The 23271-nt window shown below is 41.1% G+C and overlaps 2 protein-coding genes across 9 annotated transcripts in view; one reads left to right on the top strand and one right to left on the bottom strand.

Moving 5' to 3' along the window:
• itsn2b (intersectin 2b) overlaps positions 1-5086 on the bottom strand; it is a 224996-nt gene extending 219910 nt beyond the window's left edge. For 7 of the 8 annotated variants that reach the window (XM_063035019.1, XM_063035026.1, XM_063035000.1 and 4 more), the window contains exon 1: positions 4928-5086. The gene's annotated coding sequence lies outside the window, so the exon portion shown is untranslated. Of the gene's footprint in view, positions 1-3314; positions 3453-4927 lie in introns of all 8 variants that reach the window. The other variant, XM_063035010.1, reaches the window with a different exon arrangement.
• A 4076-nt stretch (positions 5087-9162) lies between these two features.
• The window catches only part of LOC134338837 (intron Large complex component GCFC2-like), a 51435-nt gene continuing 37326 nt past the window's right edge, over positions 9163-23271 (top strand). The window contains exons 1-4 of the mRNA XM_063034976.1: positions 9163-9852; positions 15129-15239; positions 19398-19559; positions 21096-21317. Of these exons, the coding sequence (XP_062891046.1) occupies positions 9516-9852; positions 15129-15239; positions 19398-19559; positions 21096-21317 (832 nt within the window). The 5' untranslated portion in view covers positions 9163-9515. The remainder of the gene's footprint in view (positions 9853-15128; positions 15240-19397; positions 19560-21095; positions 21318-23271) is intronic.

Raw genomic sequence — 23271 nt, 5'->3', positions numbered from 1 at the left:
CCTTGCTGTTCCTTGTAGTGTGCTCTTCTGGGCCAAGATCTCAGATGTTGTTCCTGGGATTTGTTGGAGCTATTTTCCCAGTCCAGGTGTCACAGTAGTGAGATAGTGTTCACAGGTTCATAAGGCCATAGGATTAAGGGAGCGAATTAGGCCACGGCCCATTGAATTTGCTCTGCTATTTCATCATGGCTGATCCATTTTTCCTCTCAGCCCCAATCTCCTTCCTTCATACCCTGACCAGCCAAGAATCTATCAACCTCTGCCTTAAGTATCACACAGGCTTGGCTTCCACCGCTGCCTGTGGCAAAGAATTCCACAGATTCACCACTCTTAAGAAATTTCTCATCTCCATTCTAAAAAGATGCCTCTCTATTCTGAGTCTATGTCCTCTGGTCCTTGACTCCTTCACCATAGGAATTATCCTCTCCACATCCACTCTATTGAGACCTTTCAACATTTGATAGGTTTCAATTTAATGTCCATTCAGAAATCAGATGGCAGAGGGTAAGAACCTATTCCTGAATCATCGAGTGTGTGCCTTCTCCTTGTTGGCAATATTTAACATGTCAAGTTATTGGTATCACATTTATGCATGAAATGATGAGACTTTTGTTAATTTATTTCGATTTCCATAAGGCTTAAGAGCACATCCTTGAAAACATAAGGATTTCACCCGATAACTTCAACAAAATCTTAGAACAGCTTAAAAGCAGTCTATTTACCCATTTCAGAAAAGTCTTGTATCTTATCTTGTTTCAGATTATACCTCCAGTTATGAATCTTACAAATAACAATTATTCTGCATCTCAAATTTGCCATTCAAAACGTGTACAAAGTACTTTAAAAACTTATCTTTTCATTTTCCTACCGACTCCCACCCCTACTTCCCTTTGCAAGCCCTATAACTTACCATCACCATTTTCAAGTCATTAAGATGAAATCAGTATGTCCAAATGCAGCTTATAGTTTATTAACATAGTTATTGTTTACTAGGGGATCATGATTCAAGAATAAAAGTCTTCTTTAGAAAAGGCAGACAGGCAAATCAAGATTCAAATTATGTAGTTAACCACTGAAAATGCAAATGCAGTTTATGATGTCATGAAGCTGCCTCCATTGGAGTACAAGCTTACTGCTAACTTCATTGGGCAGTTATTGCATACATCACAGAAAATACATGCAGTGTTTGCACTGATGTAAAATGTTTTGAATGTCCACAGATAAATAGTTAGCTGGAAAACACAAAAGCTCAGTGAAGCTTTTTTTATTTAAAACTATTCCCAACATCTCGCAAGTTGCAGTTTCACAAATCAGGCTGGCAGAGGCGAGCAACTGATTAATTCACAAAACCATTTCATTCATATATAGTCTTTCCACTGTAAACATCCTATATTTTGTACTGCAATTTTTTCACTACAAATGCTGAAAAGCAAATGATGAATAACCAAATTACAGGTAAAGTTTAGAGAGTCAATTTGATTCAAAAAGCCATTCTTACACACTCCCAAATTTGTCCTCTTCTAATCTTTCCTGAAGTGGGAAACGCTTCCAATAATTAATCCAAGGGACAAAATTTTAATAATAAGCATGTTAATGCCATGCAACTTCTTTGAGGGGGTGGGGGGTGGCTAGAAAGTAGGGCAGCACAAGATTGAATGAGAGATTAAGGTGCAGAGCGAAAGAAAGGTCAAAACTGATGTCTTTTCCTGAGGCGACATTCTTGCACTTGCCATGAACTGTTGCTGGAATTAGTCAGGATGGGAACATCTTTACTGACTGTCAATCATTATACTGTAAGTCACAGATAAAAAGAAAAATTACCATATATAGCACACCAGCCAAGATGAGGAATTGAAATTGCAACCTTGACTGGTGACACAAAGCTATATGTTGTTCTCATAATTAACAAAAATTTGGTGTTCCTATTTTCACAATGCCATATTTAAACTAATAGCCAGAAGTGTAAAACAAATTATTTCATTAAGGAATCTCATATACCAAAAGAAAGGATTATGCACCTGAACTGAATATTAACTAAGAACTAGATATGTCAGTTTGATATCAGTTTTCTACTTATGTTCCATGGTCTCAATGGACTTAGAATCTGATCCACTCTAAAAATGTAATATAAAAGCAGTGTACAAGTTTAATAGATAACCGACAAAGTCAATATTTACAGCAGTAGCCACCAGTGACGTGTACATTTCTGATTACTAAATATTATACAGGATTAGAGATTGTTACCATATGCATGCCACTTAAAACCTGGTTGTTTATAAAGCTACCAAAAGAGAACCATGTTACAACCACCTTTTACTGATTTTGTGAACACTTTCCATAGTTATTGAGTGGTGGGAGATATTAAGAAATATACAGTGTATATTCACCTTAATTGCGCAAGCATGTAAGACTTTTAAAGAGATTGGCAGTTTTGTCAAAAAACCCCTAAAGTAATGCTGGCAAGTGATAATGCAAGTTAAAACATTCTATTGAAACTGGGGAATTAATCATTTTCCCCCCTATTTTGAAATTGTTGGTCCTTATCGCACCTTGTGGCATTTTTTTTTGCCGTTTCCATAGTATTTGACTGTTTCATTTTTTTTACGAGGTTGAGCTGCTAGCTCAACACTCAACCCAGCACGGATGGAAAGCGTGCCAGGAGCTGGCCAGCTTCAAACTCGGGGCCATTCACCTTGATGCCACTACACCACAGGCTGGCTTACCATTTTAAATTACATAAACCAAACTCAAAATATCATTTCTTGAAAACACAGTATGAATTATAATGTTAAGTAAGGAAAAAGGATTGTAGTGCTATATTCCAAACCATACTGAGGGCACAGTAATATACTAGATACATTATTGAACCAGGAATCCAAAAATATGAAATCAAATCACATTGTGCCAATTTGAGAACTAGAATTAGCTTCATTAAAATCTGGAATTTAAAATGGCCTCAGTAAAGTGAAGAAGAAGAAAGCCCTTAACTCCAGGACACCGTCATTTGATAGCCTTTTTTTTTAAGCAGGCTTTCTAATTTTTACGAGGCCGAGAGCACAGTTGGAAAGCGTGCAAGGGAGCCGGCTGAATTCAAACTTGGGAGCCTTCGCTCCAAAGTCCGGCGCTGATGCCATTATGCCACCAGCCGGCAGTAAAGTTTTTAGCCTCAGTAAAGTTTACTACAAATCTGAGCTCGTTGAAACTCCTTAACCTATTTAACCTCAGAAGTGACTGAGAAAGCCATGCATTCCTAATGAACGTGGGCTATTTCTAGCCACTCAGAACAAGAAAGGCACAGCGATATAGTTACTCACAGCACCAGAGTATTGGGTCTTGTCTATGTGACTACATGGGCTCCCTTTAGATGCTTTGGTTTGCTCCCACGTTTCAAAGACATCCACACTGGTCAGTTAATTGGCCTCTGTAAATTGCTCCAAGATGAGCAGTAGAATCTGGGAATAATTGATAAGAACGTGGTGAGAATGGGATTCATGTAGGATTAGGGTAAATAAATGGCTGATGGTCAGAATGGATTTGATGTGCTGAAGTTCTTGTTTCTGTGCAGTACATCTCTCTGACTAATAAATTACAGACGATAAGCACAGCCTACTCATGACACACACTTCCTGAAAATATTTTTTTAAAATACTGAGCTGTTAACCACTACAGAGGTCATTAAGCAAAATATATTTTATATTAAAAAAGTATATAGCTTCAGAAGTTCTACCTAGATTGTCCTGATGAAATAAAAATTGATATGATTGATATGCCTAAAGAACAAATTTATCAAGCACCATTCATAAATATTTGTTTCAAAGCATTTCATGGCAAATTAAATGTATTTGAAGGTCCTTACTTTGTCAAATAGAAAAGGAAAGGAAATTTATACATATGAAAGTCTCACATACAGCAATCAATAAAACTTATTTTTGTTAATGTCACTTAAGGGATACAATGACCAAGACACTGGCAAATGACCAAGTTCCTTAAATAATGAAGTCATGCTCACCTTATCAGGCAAAATAACGGTGTCAATTTAATTTAAAAATTGAATAAGAGACAAGTACTCCATCAACTTAACATTCCATTGCCATGGGGTTTGAAGTGCAGTCTTTTTACTAAGGTAAAATGCCATTACTGAACCATGGCTACCACCCAAAGATACTGGACAATATCAATTCATGCAGCAAAGTAATGTCAATTTTATGCAGTCTAAGCAAGATGCAGGCATGCAAACTCATTTTATAAAACTACCGTGGATTCTGAAAAGCTTAACCTGGAAGCACAAGTACATCAAAAATAAAGTCTAAAATTAATTTCTTCAAATTATTCAAAAGCTCTTGAAAACACGGATGTCTTAGTTAAGTTGTCATGCTTTAAGAAAGCAGATCCATAACCAAGAAAAATGTTGACCTACATTTTTTTTCTACAGCACTGACTACTTTTGCCTGTATTTCACGATTCTGGAGGTAAATCCTCTTGCGAAATATACTGTGTCGTGAAATGATGTTGATTTTGGAACCAGCAAATTAAAGTGCACAATCTGTGTTTAAAGGGAAGCAACAAATCACCAACTAGTTCAGCGCATTGACAAGATGCTATGACTGACTTCAGGTGTCTCAGCCCATCTGAAGTAGCACCCTAACAAGCCCACAACTCAGCGTGGAAGTGATAAATACAAAATACCCTGCGAATTCAAAGCATTATCCAAACTCCGTGATCACAAATCCAACCATTTCCCTCTGCAGCCATATCCGCCGCCAGCTGTGAACCCACTTTGCTCCTCACCAACGCCGAGGATTAACTCTCACTGGGATACAGCCCAGGGATTCCAACAGCTCCCGGACCGGGGTGAGCGAGCCACCGGGGCCTGATGTCGCTCCGCTCCCCCAGCACACCCGGCCGAGCCCCGGTCCCCGACCCTCACCTTCTTCCCTGCCGGGATCCGCAACTCCTCCGAGCCCGAGAGTGACGGCGGCCCGGCCACCTCCGCCCGCAGCGCGGCGCCGCGATTCCCTCTCCGACCTGTTGCCGGAGCCGCAGTGTCAGAGCAATAACATGGCGCTGACAGGCAGCGGCGAGACAGGAAGAGAGTCCGGGGGAGGAGATTGGGGCAGGACCGAGTAGAAGGGAGGGGTGGAGGGAGTGAGAGCAGGAGAGGAGGGGCTGGGGAGGAGATACAAGGTATGGGGGCGGTGGAGAGCAAAATATTACGGACAGATGCTGGAAATATTGAGAAACACACAAAAGTGCTGGAGGACCATTTATTTTCCTCCACAGACGCTGCCTGACCTGCTGAATTTACTCAGCATTGCGTGTGAGTGAGCAAAATATTAGAGCATGAAAAGATGTAAGGAAAAATTGGGAGGTTGAGAGGTGACCTGATAAAGGTACATAAGGTGATGAGAGGCATTGATTGTGTGGATAGCCAGAGGCTTTTTCCCAGGGCTGAAATGGCTATCACCAGGGGACATAGTTTTAAGGTGCTTGGAAGTAGGGAGGCCAGAGGTAAATTTTTCACACAGAGGGTGATGGGTGTGTGGAATGCACTGCCAACAAAGGTGGTAAAGATGGATACAATAGGGTCTTGTAAGAGAATCTTAGATAGGTACATGGTGCTTAGAAAAATAGAGGGCTATGTGGTAGGGAAATTCTAGGCAGCTTCTAGAGTAGGTTACATGGTTGGCACAACATTGTGGGCTGAAGTGCCTGTAATGTGCTGTAGATTTTCTATGTTTCTATGTCTGAATAACTGAGGGCCTACTGAGTGGCATAACTTAAGTCTGAAAAGGAAGAGAATTTGAGGGCCCTGCAAGGGTTGGGGGATTAACAATGCTGAGATTTTGGGGGAAATTTGCCCCTGGACAAGTAGAATTGCTTATACCATAAAGACTTGGGACTGATGGCTTCATGAGGGTAACACACACAAAATGCTGGAGGAACTCAGCAGGTCAGGCAGCATCTATGGAAAAGAGTACCATTTGGGCTGAGACCCTTCGATGGGAACCTAAGCAGGTTGACAAGTGCAGAACAGAAATTAATAAATGCAAAAGCAGGAGGCAGGGAAGTCAATGGCAAGAGTAGTAACAAATGGTAAGATGATTATAGGTAACAAAAACAAACAAGATTAACCTGAATGCAGTAAGCATTTGTAAACTAATGATACAGATGGAGGTGAACGGTTATGATCTGATGGCCATTACAGAGATACAGTTTTGCATATACAGTACTGTAGATCATAGTTGAGAACTTAATATTTAGAAAAGAAAATGTAGTGGACAGCCCTGATAATAGGAGATGAAGTAAGTACAGTTGTAGAAACAATGGATGCTCAGAAGATGTTTCCTCTTTATGGGTAGATGTTAAAAAGTGAGGGAAAGAAGACTGGTTAGTGTTGTGTGTGGACCTCTAAACATCAGTGACATTGCAGGAATGGGTATAAAGCAAGAAAATTTGAGGGTGTACAGAAATGATAATGGGAGACTTTAATCTTATAATTGAATTGGGTTACTTAGGCTGAAAAGGCAGCTACAAGAACAAATTCATAGATGGTTATAGTATAGTTTACTGGAGCATTATTTTGAGGAGCCAACCAGGAATAAAATAAAAGGTCATATTGGATCTGATAGGCAGGATTAATGAATGAACTCTGCAAGAGATCCCCAGGGAAGTATTGATCATGTAATGATAGAATTTTGTATTCAGTTGAGTAACTTGGGTAGAAATAGTTGTTGAAAATTCACTTGCAGTTACAGCATGGAAACAAGCCCTTCAGCCCATTGAATCAGAGCTGACCATCATTAACACTAATTCTACAGTAGTCTCTTTTTATGTGCTTAACTTGCATACAGAGAATTACGATGGAACGATGCTGAGGATGTTCTACGAGTCTGTGGTGGCCAGTGCGATCATGTTTGCTGTTGTGTGCTGGGGCAGCAGGCTGAGGGTAGCAGACACCAACAGAATCAACAAACTCATTCGTAAGGCCAGTGACGTTGTGGGGATGGAACTGCACTCTCTGACGGTGGTGTCTGAAAAGAGGATGCTGTCCAAGTTGCATGCCATCTTGGACAATGTCTCCCACCCACTACATAATGTACTGGTTGGGCACAGGAGTACATTCAGCCAGAGACTCATTCCACCGAGATGCAACACAGAGCGTCATAGGAGGTCATTCCTGTCTGTGGCCATCAAACTTTACAACTCCTCCCTTGGAGGGTCAGAAACCCTGAGCCAATAGGCTGGTCCTGGACTTATTTCCTGGAATAATTTACATATTACTATTTAACTATTTATGGTTTTATTACTATTTAAATATTTATGGTGCAGCTGTAACGAAAACCAATTTCCCCCGGGATCAATAAAGTATGACTATGACTATGAATAAGGATGGAGTTGACTAAGTGTACAGGGCAGGAGCTGGATTAATAGCAAGTAAGCAGTGGCAGATATTTAAAGCCAGAGAACTTTGCAGCTAAAAATGGCCACTTTGCCTTACAACATCTCTAGCAACAGTTTTGCCCATCTACACTAAATATTTTGCCTGTATTATGTCATACCTTTCTATGCCTTTCCTATTTAAATTCCTGTCAAAATATCTCTTAAATGCAGTGATTGTAGCTGAGTATTCCACCTGCTTTAGCAGAAATCATTAATCTTTCTCTTTAAATCCCAGTTTAAACTCCTTTCTCTCATCTTAAACATACCCTCTTGTTTTCAATAGCCTTACCATGGAGGAAAATGAAAGATTCTGACTATCTACCCTATCTATGCCCCTCATAATCTTACATATCTCTACCAGATCATACCCTAGCCTCTTTTGCACTGGGAAAACAACCCCACCCAACCTGTTCGATCTTCCTTTAATTAAGATCCTCCAATCCAGGCAACATTTTGCTGTCAGTACAAGAGACTTCTACAGATGCTTGAAATTCAGATCAACACATGCAAAATGGTGGAGGAACTCAGCAAGTCAGGTCAACATCTATGGAAATGAATAAGCAGTTGGAGTTTCAGACCGAGACCCTTTGTCAGATCACAGCATCTTGTGTGTGTTGCAACACCCTGCAATAACCTTTCCAGCATAATGTTCAACCTAAGGTGTAGCAACTAGAACTGCACAAAACACTCAAGTGTGGTCTAACAAGTATTATAAAGTTGCAATAGAATGTCCCAATTTTATATTGTGTGCTCCAATTTATTGCAAAGCACATCAAATGCTTTGTTCACCACTCTCTCTACTTATGCTGCCACTTTCAGGAAGTTATGGACTTCAACAGGGGAGCAATAGTTAGGAATCTTAGAGATGACAAGAGGAAGGTTGTCTCAGGCAGAAAATAGATCGGATGGAAGCTCAGGCAGATGGAATTTACTTCAGACTAGTGCAGGATAACGCATTTTGGGAGGTCAGTTGCGATGGGACATATACGGTAAGTTGTAGGGCACTAAAGTTGATGAATAAGTAGGGGGTGCAAGTCCATTGTTTCCATTCTTATTCCTGTTAAGTAATCCCCTAGTGTTGAAGTGTCGTACACAAATTTGAAGTGTGTCTGCTTGTTTGCTAAAGTTCCCATTTATTATCCACGACAATATAGTGCAATTTAAAAAGTGGTTTAAAATTTACAATCACTTTTAAATTTTTAAATCACAATTTTAAAAAGTGCAGTTCCACTCTTATCTTTTATATTAACATTATATGTTGTGGGCAGATTGTTGAAGTAAAGGTTGGATACGTTCCAGGGATATCGAGTTTGCTGTCTTAGAAGAAATTGGGTGCACTCAACCTGTATTCTCCGGAGTCTGTGAGAAAGATCTCCTTGATACTTCAATGAGTTTACTGGATTCCACAGCTTGGATAAGGATGATTTTCCTCCCAGCTAGGGAGGGTGGAAACAGAGAACCAAATCAGTATAAGGAGTCGGTTGAATGCATTGCACATGAAATGCTGGAGAAACTCAGCAAGTCAGGCAGCAGCATCTATGGAGAGGAATAAACAGGTTCGGGCTGAGACCTTTCATCTGAGCTATTTAAGTCCCAGTTAAGTTGTGAAAGTACTTATTTTAGAACACAGAATCAACGACCTTTGGGATAGTGCAGAAAAGTCGTGATGACATCGCAGATGAGTCATGATGTAGACAAAAGTCGGCACATTTTGCAGACAACGAACAGCTACTGCTCTTACTTCTCACCGTCTAAAAACCATGCCTCTTGCAAGGAAAGCCAGCCCTCAAATGATCATTGCTAGGGGTGGGGGGGGAGCTACAAGTTATTTCTTCAGTAATAGCTTAGAAATTAATTTAAGTATGTTGGGTTTTGTCGTAAAACTATCAGCAGGCGTACAGATATCGTGTCAGCGATATACTTTGTAAGGAAGTACTTTAGTTAACCGTTTATCGCCTCCATTCTGTCCCTTCGCCCCCTGGGTCGGTGGCAGAACCCTCCCGCCTTCCGGCGCCGATTGCAAACGCCGTCACCGTGTGGGCTGTGATCCTGTTCCATCTGCCACAGTCCTCAGGATGTTCCGAAAAGGTTCAAAGCGGAATTTCCGCCGCAGGAAGAGCGAGTCGAGCGAGGAGGAGGATGAACGAGCGCCCGGGCAGCGGCAGGCCGCTGCTGCCCGCCGGGACCGCAATCGGGGGCTCACCTGTACCTCCAAAGCCACTCCGGCCCACAGCAGCCCGGCCAAGGCCTATTGCACCAGCCCCGGTTCAGCCTCGGACAGTGGGGACGGGGAAGCTGCTGCAGAAGCGAGAGATGAGCTCAGAATGACTGCACAGAAAGAGGCTGAAAAGGGCACCAGTGATACTACTGTCCGCGACCAGCATCTGCTGAGCTTTGTCTGTGATAGAGAAGGTAACTGTTAGAATGTTGTAGATCTGTCAAAGAGGGGAATAAAAGTAGGAAAGAGAAACGGGGTGAACATTTCAGGTCGTGCACGCTTTGTTGAAAGCTGAAACGTTTCTCTTTCCACAAAGTGTTTCAGTCATCTTCTGTTTAGTCTTTAATCGGACCATAAGATATTTGAGCAGAAATAGCAACACACATCAAAGTGGCCAGGCAGCATCTCAATGAAGAGGTACAGTCGACGTTTCGGGCCGAGACCCTTCGCCAGGACTAACTGAAGGAAGAGATAGTAAAAGATTTGAAAGGGGGAGGGGGAGATCCAAAATGATAGGAGAAGAGGGGGAGGGATGGAGCCAAGAGCTGGACAGGTGATAGGCAAAAGGGGATATGAGAGGATCATGGGACAGGAGGTCCAGGGAGAAGGAAAAGGGGGGAAAACCCAGAGGATGAGCGAGGGGTATAGTGAGAGGGACAGAGGGAGAAAAAGGAGAGTGAGAGAAAGAATGTGTGTATATAAATAAATAACGGATGGGGTACAAGGGGGAGGTGGGGCATTAGCGGAAGTTTGAGAAGTCAATGTTCATGCCCCCAGCCGACTCACAGGTGAAGTGTTGCCTCACCTGGAAGGACTGTCTGGGGCCCTGAATGGTGGTAAGGGAGGAGGTGTAAGGGCATGTGTAGCACTTGTTCCGCTTACAAGGATAAGTGCCAGGAGGGAGATCAGTGGAGAGGGATGGGGGGGGACGAATGGACAAGGGAGTTGCGTAGGGAGCGATCCCTGCAGAAAGCGGGGGGGGGGAAGGGAAAGATATGCTTCGTGGTGGGATCCCGTTGGAGGTGGCGGAAGTTACGGAGAATAATATGTTGGACCCGGAGGTTGGTGGGGTGGTAGGTAAGGACCAGGGGAACCCTATTCCTAGTGGGGTGTCGGGAGGATGGAGTGAGAGCAGATGTGTGTGAAATGGAGATGCGTTTGAGAGCAGAGTTGATGGTGGAGGAAGGGAAGCCCCTTTCTTTAAAAAAGGAGGACATCTCCCTCGTCCTGGAATGAAAAGCCTCATCCTGAGAGCAGATGCGGCGGAGACGGAGGAATTGCGAGAAGGGGATGGCATTTTTGCAAGAGACAGGGTGAGAAGAGGAATAGTCCAGATAGCTGTGAGAGTCAGTAGGCTTATAGTAGACATCAGTAGATAAGCTGTCTCCAGAGATAGAGAAAGAAAGATCTAGAAAGGGGAAGGAGGTGTCGGAAATGGACCAGGTAAACTTGAGGGCAGGGTGAAAGTTGGAGGCAAAGTTAATGAAGTCAACGAGCTCAGCATGCATACAGGAAGCAGCGCCAATGCAGTTGTCGATGTAACAAAGGAAAAGTCCCACCACTAAGCACCTCTTTCCCTCCCCCCTTCTCTCTGCTTTCCGCAGGGATCGCTCGCTACGCGACTCCCTTGTCCATTCGTTTCCCACCCCCCCCCATCCTTCCCCACTGATCTCCCTCCTGGCATTTATCCCTGTAAGCAGAACAAGTGCTACATGTGCCCTTACACTTCCTCCCTTACCACCATTCAGGGCCCCAGACAGTCACCTGTGAGTCGGCTGGGGTGATATACTACGTCCGCTGCTCCTGATGTGGTCTATATATTGGCGAGACCCGACGCAGACTGGGAGATCATTTTGCTGAACACCTACGCTCTTGTCCGCCAGAGAAGGCAGGATCTCCCAGTGGCCACACATTTTAATTCCACATCCCATTCCCATTCTGATACGTCTATCCACGGCCTCTTCTACTGTAAAGATGAAGCCACACTCAGGTTGGAGGAACAACACCTTATATTCCGTCTGGGTAGCCTCCAACCTGATGGCATGAACATTGACTTCTCAAACTTCTGCTAATGCCCCACCTCCTCCTCGTACCCCATCCGTTATTTATTTATATATACACATTCTTTCTCTCTCTCTCCTTTTTTCTCCCTCTGTCCCTCTCACTATATCCCTTGCCCAGCCTCTGGGTTTTTTCCACCCCTCCCCCTTTTCCTTCTCCCTGGGCCTCCTGTCCCATGATCCTCTCATATCCCTTTTGCCAATCAACTGACCAGCTCTTGGCTCCATCCCTCCCCCTCCTGTCTTCTCCCTATCATTTTGGATCTTCCCCCTCCCACTTTCAAATCTCTTACTAGCTCTTCTTTCAGTTAGTCCTGATGAAGGGTCTCAGCCCGAAACGTCGACTGTACCTCTTCCTAGAGATGCTGCCTGGCCTGCTGCGTTCACCAGCAATTTTGATGTGTGTTGCTTGAATTACCAGCATCTGCAGAATTCCTTGTGTGAGCAGAAATAGTCCCATTTGACCCATCGAGTTTGCTCTGTCATTTCATCATGGCTGATCTATTTTCCCTTTCAGCTGCCTCTCACTCCCCCCACATACCCGATTAATCAAAAATCTCTCAACCTTTGCCTTAAACATACATAAAGAGTTGGCCCCCACAGCTGCCTGTGGTAATGAATTCCACAAATTCCCTACTTTCTAGCTAAAGAAATCCTCCTCATCTACGTTCTAAAGGGATGCCCCTCTATTCTGGGGCTGTGTCCTCTCATCTTAAGACTCTTGCACCATAAGAAACATCCCATCCACATGCACTCTATCAAGACCTTACACTATTCTATATGTTTCAATGAGGTCACCCCTCATTCTTCTGGAGAATACAAGCCTAGAGACATCAAATGCTCTTCATATGTCAAGCCATTCAATCCTGGAATTATTTTCATGAACCTTCTTTGAACCCTTTCCAGTTTCAGCACATACTTTCTAAGATAAGGGGCCCAAATCTGTTCACAGAGACAACTTGCAAATTAACCTTTAGGGGATCTTGCACAATGACTCCTGCATCCCTTTGCTCCTCATATTTTTGTATTTTCTGTCAGTCAGCCCTTTAATTTCTTCTGCCACAGTGAATGACCATACACTTCTCGACGCTGTATTCCATCTGCCACATTTGCCCATTCTCCTCATCTACCTGTCCTTCTGTAACCTCTCAACTTCCTCGGAAGTATCTGCCCCTCCACCTACCTTCATCTTATCTGCAAACTTTGCAACATAGCCATCAATTCCATCATCCAAATCATTAACATAGAGCATCAAAAGAACTGGTCCCAACACAGAACCCTGTGGAACCACATTAGTCGCCAGCAGCCAACCAGAAAAGGCTCCCTTTATTCCCACTCCGTCTCCTGCTAATCAGCCACTTCTTATCCATGCAGAAGTCTTTCCTGTAATACCATGGGCTCATAGCTTGTTAAACAGCCTCAATGTTTGGCACCTTGTCAAAGGCCTTCTGAAAATCCAAGTACACAACGTCAGGCAATTCTCCTTTGTTCATCCTGCCTATTATTTCTTCAAAGAATTCCAACATATTTGTCAGGGAAGATCTTCTCTTAAAGAAACCATGCTGACTATAGACTTATGTTATCAGGTGCCTCCTGGTACCCTGTGACCTCATCCTGAATAATCGACTCCAATATATGCCCAACCTCTGAGGTCAGACTAACTAGCCTATAATCTCCTATCTTCAGCCTCATTACCTTCTTGAAGAGTGGAATGACATTTGTAATTTTCTAGTCTTCTGGAACCATTCCACAATCTAGTGATTCTTGAAAAAGAATTATTGATGCCTTCACAAACTTTTCAGGCACAGAACCTTGGGGTGTGCACCATCTGGTCCAAGTGACTCTTCAGCTTCCCAAGAACCTTCTCCTTGTAAAAGTGTTCAGCCACCAACACTTCGTTCACATAAATCAGCATTACAACCAGTGATTTTGATCAATTTAACTGAGAACTTAATTTGTGAATCCTATGCTCCTTTAAACAACCTCCTTTCCATGTTTTCCTATACCCATGGAAAACAGCATTGGCTATCTACCTGAAGTATGCCTCATATAGTTTTTATGTCATGTCATCTCTCAGCCTGTTTGCTCCGGGAAAACAGACTAAACCTACCTGATTTCCCTGATAACTCAGCCCTTCAGTCCAGGTAACATCCTTGTGATTCCTTTTTATACCTCGAACTTATCACATCATTTCTATAGTTGCACAAAATACTCCCAAGTGCAACCTAACCAATGTTTTAGACAATTCAAACACAGTGTCCCAAATGTTAGGCTCATTGCCTTGGCTATTAAGGCAAGCATGCCATATGCTTTTCTCACCACCCTGATAACTTCTATTCCCATTTTCAGGGGACTATCTACTTTTACCTTGAAGTCTCTGTTCGTCCCCAGAGCTCTGCAATTCACCTTTCTTCCAAAATCCATCACCACACTTATCCAACACACATCAAAGTTGCTGGTGAACGCAGCAGGCCAAGCAGCATCTCTAGGAAGAGGTGCAGTCGACGTTTCAGGCCGAGACCCTTCGTCAGGTCTCGTCAGGACGAAGGGTCTCGGCCTGAAACGTCGACTGCACCTCTTCCTAGAGATGCTGCTTGGCCTGCTGCGTTCACCAGCAACTTTGATGTGTGTTGCTTGAATTTCCAGCATCTGCAGAATTCCTGTTGTCCACACTTATCCAAGTTAAATTCCACTTGCTATTCCAAATTTCAAAGTACTTTTATTTTTGAAGTATGTATACTATGTACAGCCTTGAGGTTCTTCTCCTTACAGGCAGTCCAATGTGCAGAACAAAAACCCAAATCATGGATATAATAAAAGCAAGCAGATAACATTCAGAAATGAAGTTCATGGAAGTGAATTCAGTGCCACGAAACCAGTCACAGCCAATCCAGGAGCCTGTCGGCTGTAGGCCACAGCCTTAGTTCAGCGCAGAGATGAGTAAACCTCAAGGAGCAGCTAGCTGAACACCAGCTAGTCCCTCACCTCTGGCTACAACACCTTGACCTGTTCAATCTGGCCAGGCACTTAAATTGCCCAAACTTCGGGTTGTTCCTCGCTCTAATTCTTTTGCCTGTTTTCCTAGTTAATCTAGATGCCTTAAACAGTTGTCTTCATGGCCAACTAAACCTCCAATTATGGAGTCATCTTCAAATTTACCAATCATGCCAACTACATTCTCATCCAAACTAATATTATGACAAAGAGCAAAGGAACCCAGTACACAACTGGTAACTGGCCTCCAGTCTGAAATACAACCCTCCAGGACTATCCTGTGCCCTCCCACCAAGCAAATTTTGTATTCAGTTTGTTAACTCACCCTGGATTCCATGTATTCTAACCTAGTGAACCAGTCTTAGCTGTGTTATCTTTGTAAATTGCTGTACCTTTTTTTCCCCTCCAAAATATAGCGGATGAAGAAGAATTTAAGGTGAAGAAGACTGGAAACACTATTTTGTTTACACCACAATGGAAGAAGAAAAAGCAGAGTAACACTGAAAAAGATGAAGTTATTGCAAAAGGTAAATTATAAAGAACACTAGAGATGCCATGATCACTGTGCATCTTTCAGCAACAATAGAAGTTCTTGCTGTGCATTATTGCCAGATTAGCTTTTGCTTGTATATACTGTATTCTGAATTGTGGTAGCAGTTGCTTGAACTATGTTTTTTTTCACTTAAGTTATTAGTAATGTTGCTTTACTTTTTGGTAATTTGCACATTGGATAAATCTAGGTTACTGTGTTTAATAGAACCAGTCTGAGTTTAATCTTGCTGTAGTTTATAATTATACTTTTTTAATCACATTTATATATTTCTTGCCTGCCTTCCTAAAGGGTATGACTATTACTTGGATTCAATTCCAAGGTACCAGTGTCCCATGGTATCTGCCTTTTATTCACATGAAAATTTTGACAGTGATTGTTGAGAAGAAATTCATTGCTACCAATTAAACTGGCTCTATTTTGACCAGTATTCATAAATTGTAGCAAGAGAATTAAACTCGCATTCCCCAGCCCTGTCCTGCTAAGGATGACTATAATGCTATTTGTGAGATCAGTTATCTACCCAGATTGATAATAGGCTATGGACGGTAGGGGGTTACTCTTCCTGATCTAGCTTAGGTTTCTCTGGATCCTTGCAATTAGTCTTGATGTTTTGTTTTAGATGTTGAATAATCCTCATTTGCAGTGATACTTTGAAAAGTTTACCTTCAAGTTACATTTGTTTATCTGTTGATCTTGTTTATATATCTTATTTTGAATTTGTTGCTCCTGTTGGTGTCGGGATCTATTAGTGTGCTTCAGTGTCAGTCCTATTCTCCAACAACAGCAAGCAGCTTAAGTGTGCACTAATAATGAAAATCTCCAATCCATCTGCTTTTTTTTAACCCCTTGCCCTCGCCTCTCCATTTTCACACCCCTTAATTTTCAGATATCTCTTTAATAATATCATTGCTTCCTTTATCCCTTCTCTTTGCTGCCAAATCACTTCACTCTGTTGTAATATTTGCTGATGTTGAAAATGGTTTTCCTTCAAAACTACATTAATCCTTAATCTTCTAAAGCAACTGCCATCGCCTCTGGCCGCTGTTTCCCCTCTGTTTGCATTGCCACTATTCATGTCCATCAATGATTCTGCCTTAATTCATCATTTAAGTTGCAACTTATTTATGCTCTCGCTATTACTTGTGATTGTTTCCATGGTGCTTTTTGACTTTTTTGCTCTCAATGCAGTTGACCACTTGATCTTTTTCCACTGCATCTGCTCCATGGTCCACCCTAATGTGAATGTGCTCACTGATCCAGATTAGTAAACACACCTATAGCAATTCTTTCTCCATTCTTAATGGCTCTTTTTCTGCTTTGGCATGACCATTTTGCAAATACCTTGGGGATTTATCTTGAATATTCACTTTAATTTTTACCATCTGCACATTGCCCTTTGATTACATTATCTATTGGCATAGGGCCATCACAAATATGTAACTGAAGCTCCTCTGTTTTTTTCCATCTATCTGTTAAATATGGTGAAGCAATTAAATATTGGAAAGATTGATCCATTTACTCCAATTCTATCATCAAGCTGATTAATTCTTCTTCTGAGATTTGACAGCTCTTAAGGTTCTGAACTCTGTTGAGACAGTTGCCAGCCTTTTGTTACCTTCAGACATGTCTTCCAGGCGGGCATCTGGAGAATCGACACAGATGGAAAAATATGCGTGAAAGCTGAATTGGAACTTTAGTGGAATGGTTTTCATACTGATGTTGCAGAAACCAATTAGTTTCCCTAAAAGGCGGAAATCTTTTTTTTTTGTTCTTGTTTGAAAGAATAGCATTTGTTAATCTGAATCTCATTGCTTATTGTGGGAAGGTTAGAAAGGAATTTAATGCAGACAGGTGTGAGGTGTTGCACATTGGTAGGACCAGCCAGTGTAAGTCTTACGCCGTGAACAGTAAGGCACTGAGGAGTGTGATAGAACAAAGGGACCTGGGAATACAGTCCACCATATTTGTTGAAAGTGGCATCACAGGTTGATAGATTTGTTAAAAAATGAGCTTTTGGCACACTGGCCTTCATAAATCAAAGTATAGAATACACGAGATGGGATGTTATGTTGAAGTTGTATAAGATGTTCGTGAGGCCTAATTTGCACACTGGCCTTCATAAATCAAAGTATAGAATACACGAGATGGGATGTTATGTTGAAGTTGTATAAGATGTTCGTGTGCCAATTTTGGTCACTTTCCTCCTGGAAAGATATACATGGTTGCAAGAGTACACAGAAAATTTACAAGGATGTTGCTCAGTCCGGAGGATCTGAGTTATATGGATAAATTTAATAGGTTAGAGCTTTCTGCCTTTGAATGTAGCAGATTGAGAGGAGATTTCATAGAGGTATACAAAATTATGGGGAGTATAGATAGGGTAAATGCAAGCAGGTATTTTTCGATTGAGGTTGAGTGGGACTACAACCAGAGGTCATGGGTGAAGGCAAAGGGCAAAAAGTTTAAGGTGAACATGAGGGGAAATTTCTTCACTCAGACTGTGAAACGAGCTGCCTGCACAAGCAGTGAATGCGAGCTCGATTTCAACGTTTGAGCGAAGTTTGGGCAGGTACAAGAATGGTAAGGGTATGGAGGGCTATGGTCCTGGTGCAGGTTGATGGGAGGAGGCAGTTTAAATGGTTTTGGCATGGACTAGAATGTCTGAAGGGCCTGTTTCTGTGCTGTATGCTGTACATAGACTCTATGACTCTATGAACCTCCTTCAGCATGAGAATTGAGGAAAATGTTGGTTACTTTGAAATCTCGATGGCTCAGATTTTATGGTTGTTATTCTAATAAAACTACAGGCATTTGCCATCACTACATTTTAAAATTAGCAAAACCTTAAAGATTTTCACATATTTTTACAGAAATTCCACAGTTTTCATAAATTATACAACCTTCCTTTGCAAACTTGATTCTTTAGTAGTCTTGTGAAGGAAAACTGAAAATGTTGCTTGAGCTCTTAACAGCTCCAGTGCTCTGGGTTCAGTCCTGATCGTTGCTGTCTGTGGAAGTTTGCTCATTTTCTCTGAAGGGATAATTTTTCCAGATGTTCTGGTTTCCTCCCATCCCAAAGACATGCTGGTTGGCAGGATAATTGAATCAGAGTTGGAATCCGGTTTAATATCGCTGGCATATGTCGTGAAATTTGTTAACTTTATGGCAGCAGTACAATGGAATAGATGATAAATAAATATAGAGCAAAAAATGAGTTACATTAACTATATATAAGTTTATTAAATAGTTCAGTTAAAATAAATAGTGCAGAAACCAGAAATAATGAAGTAGCGGGGTAGTATACATGAGTCCATTTAGAAATGGATGGCAGAGGGGAAGAAGCTCTTCCTGAATCACTGAGTGTGTGCCTTCAGTTTTTACTGAATACAGTAAATTACCCCTTGTTGATGAATAGGAAAATCAAGGTAGATTTCATATCCCTGTGAGAGAAAATGGTGCAAACTGACTTGATGGGATTACTTTAAGAGTTGCCATAGTGTCGATATGCTGAATAGCTCCATCAAAGAAAAATATGAGGAAATCTTACTGTGCAAAAATATTTATTTGGCCCCATTTACTCTTTTTCCGTATGGTTCCCTTCGTGAATGTCAAGAAGCTCAACTGCTGCACAACTGGTTGTGCATCTCCCAAATCTCTCAGCTGTTTCAGCTGAGCAATAGCTGGTTCTAAGTCTCAAGTAGTTTACAAATTTTTAAAACTAAGATAACATAAATTCCATTACTTTGAAACCTTCAATTGTTTAACTCTTGAATTGTTTCTAAATGATTTTAAAGGATTGTACAAATAGTTTTGGAAATTGGTTAAATATCAGCTGGCTGTCACGTTGTCTTTGTCAGTGAATCCTATTCACATTTGGAGCCAGCTTTGTGCAGAAGTTACCACTTGAATACCTACTCAAATGTGGACCTTATCAGTTGATTGCATGTGCCACTTTTAAGCAGATGGGCCACAGAAATTGTTGTATCTTTCCTGATTTAAAATGTGTACGATATTCCAACCAGTATTGCACATAGAAAATAATCTAATTGATGTTTGCTCACCCTGCCTAAAATATCTAACTTTATAGATTTTAAAGGGTTTTGTTACCAATGTATATTATGTTCAATTTTAGTGGATGTGAAAGTTCCGCAAGATTTTATCCCAACAAAAACTCAAAAAGGGAACTCATTGGAAAAGGAAACTGTGGATATTCATACAGAAAGTGAAGACGAGATTATTTCAGATGTTGATGAGTCTAATACATCTGGAGTTGCCCGATATAAAACACAATCAGGTTTGGAACCTCGAGTACCATGAATGTTATTTGTCATGAATATTTTTACTGCTGTGGTTTAGGTAAAATGAAAAGAGGGAATTGCATGGTTATTGTCCTTTACAACAGACAAGTGCCCGAGGTACCTTTTGCACTTTTCTTTTGATGTACAGCTGAACGTTGTCTTTGCTTGTGCATTGTTCCAATGTTCAGGATCCTGAACCTTATTTGAAACCCTCTCTCCAGTGTGCTCCATATTTACTGAGGTTAAAATGCATTGCATCAACTCTCACACTAACCAGTTACTGATATCACTGATCTGGCATATACCCTCTGCTGCCAGGAAGGATGGACAGCAGGCTCATAGGAATGCCATCACATGCGGATTCCTCTCCAAGCCACACATTATCCTGACCTGAAAGTTCATTGTGGTCTAAATTACTCAACAGCACTGTGGGTCTATATTTATCAACAAAATCTTCACTGGTTCACCATTTGTCCTATAACGGCAGTTTGGAATTGATGATAAACGCTGGTCTTCAGTGATGCACAAGAAGTGAATAAGAGAAAAAGATTTTTATAGTGGATGTAAGGTCCGTTAATGGACCAGCTGATGAGGATCTCCTGCAGCCATGTTCTGGAGCTGATGTGATTGAGCTCAGCAACTACAAATATGTTTATGTTTCACTTATGTAAGTTCAGAAATTGGTAAAATTATGTAGTTTTACTAGTTTATGGCCAAGTGTTGTATTTGGACATATTCACCCATAATGTCAAGAATAACAATTTGAATTTCGCCCCTAGAATTCAACTTTAGTTTCAGAATACATTTAAAGTTGAGCTTTAAAAAAGGGAGAACTTGTAAGTGCTTGAGAAGTCTTTCACACTATGTGAGTTGGACAGAATTGTTACAGAAAGAAGGTTTCCTCATGTAAGAATCCAAATCCAGAAAAGCAAAGTAGTTATGAAAAATTCCAATGAGGAAATGAGTCATTTTCTATGACCTTTAAGTTTGGATAGGTACATGTATAGGTGGGGTATGGAGGGCTTTGGCTCGGTTGCAGGTTGATGGGACTAGGCAGTTTAAATGATTCAGCACAGACTAGATGAGATTATAGGTCTGTTTCTGTGCTGTAGTGTTTTATGACTCTGTGTATACCAGCTGACTGAATTATTACAATATTATACTTCATAAGTGTTTCATTGTCTGAAGCAATTTGAGACATTCTGAGGTCATGTTGGCATCTGCTGTAATGTGTCTTGCTTTTGGCTTCATGTCAGTGTATGAATATGTTAAAGACAGCACAGAAATGCAAGTTATTTTTTCTCTACATTCAGATAAACATAAATTACTGAAGTGTTTTTGTCATCAGATTGGATAATTCTTAACATCTTACTGCATGTTGATTCAAATAAAATGTCACATTATTCTAAAGTTGTAACTTCTATAGAAGAATGAAAGTTGAAGTTGAATTTTCTTAGCTGTGAAATGCTAGACTTTGGACTTTATATATTGCATCAATTCTTGACCACACTGTTAATTTTTGTTCAGTGCAGATGAGATACCAGATGCCAGGTACATTAAGGCTGCCCGTAGAAAGCGGCAGTTGGCCAGAGCTCAAGCTGAGTTCATACCTCTTCACTCGTTAGCAAGAGATGATACTTCAGTCCCTGATGAAGAGCTTCTAACTAGCGATGATGAACTTGATGACGATGAGAAGCGAATACACTTCACCAAAACGCTAAAAACGCAAAGGCAGAAAATGGCAAAAGAAATTGGTAGGACTTCAATTTCACGTGGTGGCATATTCAAAAGCTGTAAAGCCAGTTAAATAAATAGAACTTGGATTTTACATGAGACACACTCAACACTGGAAGAACTCAGCAGGTCAGACAACATCACTGGAGGGAAATGAACAGTCAGTATTTTGGGCCGGGACTCTTTGAGGCTGGGTTAGAAAGGTGGCAGAGACCAGAATAAAAGGGTGAAGCGGTGGGTGGGAGAAGAGCATGAGCTAACAAGTGTTAGATAAATCCGGGTAAGATGGGGAAGGGGGAAAGGAATTTATGTAAGAAACTGGGAAGTAATAAATGCTGAAAAAGGAATCTAATAGAAGAGGACAACAGACGATGGAATAAAGGGAAAGATGTAATGAACTAGAAGGAGGAGGTGGAGGTGATGAGCAGATCGTGAGGGCAGGAAATGGGAGAGGAAAGAGTTAAAAGGGGCCAGAGGGGTAAGAAAAACCAAGGGAGAAGGATGAACAGAAAGGAATGGTTACAGGAAGTTAGAGAAATCACCATTGTTGTCAGGTTGGAAACTACCAAGATGGAATATGAGGTGTTGCTCCTCCAATCAGCTTCTGGCCTCAACGAGGCAGTAGGGGAGTCTGTGGACAGACGTGCCAGTTTGGGAATGGAAAGTGGAATTAAATATCAATAGGAGATTCTGACTGTTACAGCAGACGAAGCAAAGGTACTCCTTGTGTCTCCACTTGGATTTACATGATGCCTCTCTTGACTGTCAGCCAATTACGTAACTTTGAAGAAGTAGAGAAAAGTGCCAAGAAAATGCACAGTGCTTGGTCATATAAGCAGTTGAGCATGCAGTCCCTGAAATTTGTTTCCTGAGATTATTTCATCAAACAAAATTAATAATTAAGCCTCTATAATAAAGCACTGATGTGCAGCTATCCATATCAATAACCTGATTATTCATTAACAATTCACAAATCAATAACTCTGAAAAAGCTGATGTTTTGACCATCCTTAACATCTTAGTCATTTCTCAAGGATTTCATTTTACAAATGCAACCAGAATATAAAGTGGATGCACTTCTTGTAAGTGGTTGCACATTGAACATTATGGCTGCAACTTTTTAACTCTACTGCATCCAAAAGTGTTGTTTCATTTTGATTCTGAAGCATTTGCAAACTATATCTGAGTGGAAGCTATTGCAGAGGGGTTCCCAAGGTAGTTTTCGGATACCAGGCAAAAACGCTAAAGATGAATTGGGAATTTATCTGATGCAACAGCTCATGATTTGAAATGTGTTAACTGATATAATGGGAGAAATAAATATAATAAAGTTCTCTTGAGATATGCTTGAAAGTAGAAGATTAGCAGTGAGGAGAAAAGCAGGGGTAGGTGGTTGATTGGATAGCCCTCTCAAAGAACTGATACTGCTAAAATGAGCTAAATGACTTCTTTGTATGTTGTAGGGTTCTCTGATTCCATTCAACTAGTGACAGTGGGTTCTGTGGTGAGAGGCCCAGCCCAGTGCAGGCATAAATGTGGAATCCAGCCCTACGAAAGTATTTTGTAATATTGACTTTTGTAAATTTTTTAAGTTATCAAAAAGTAAGTGATGTCTAGTATCTATTCATCGTACTATCTAGTTCTGTTCCAAAATTGGAGCAAATTGTAAATGGCCAAGTCTTTTTGATTTGGTGGGGCTGTTGGTATGGGATCCTGGTACAATAAAATTCCTATAATCCATCATACTTGGGACAGATGTTCCAGGCTATTGGATGTTATTTTCTATTAATAACCAACACTTGTTTTAGTTCACTTTTTGGATGTTGTAAATTATAATAAATTACCCAATGAACTTGATAGTTTAAAGAGTGATTGAAATGAGTGAGTAGGAGGAGGAATGGGAATCAGAGCCCTGGCTAATCAGAAGAGAACATGAAGCAGTGTCCTGTTGAGTCAAAAGAAGCATGGGAAATG

Source organism: Mobula hypostoma, chromosome 2, assembly GCF_963921235.1.
Source record: "Mobula hypostoma chromosome 2, sMobHyp1.1, whole genome shotgun sequence".
Lineage (NCBI taxonomy): Eukaryota > Metazoa > Chordata > Chondrichthyes > Myliobatiformes > Myliobatidae > Mobula > Mobula hypostoma.
The sequence above is the reverse complement of the archived record's forward strand: the minus strand, read 5'-3'. Positions and strand labels throughout refer to the sequence as shown.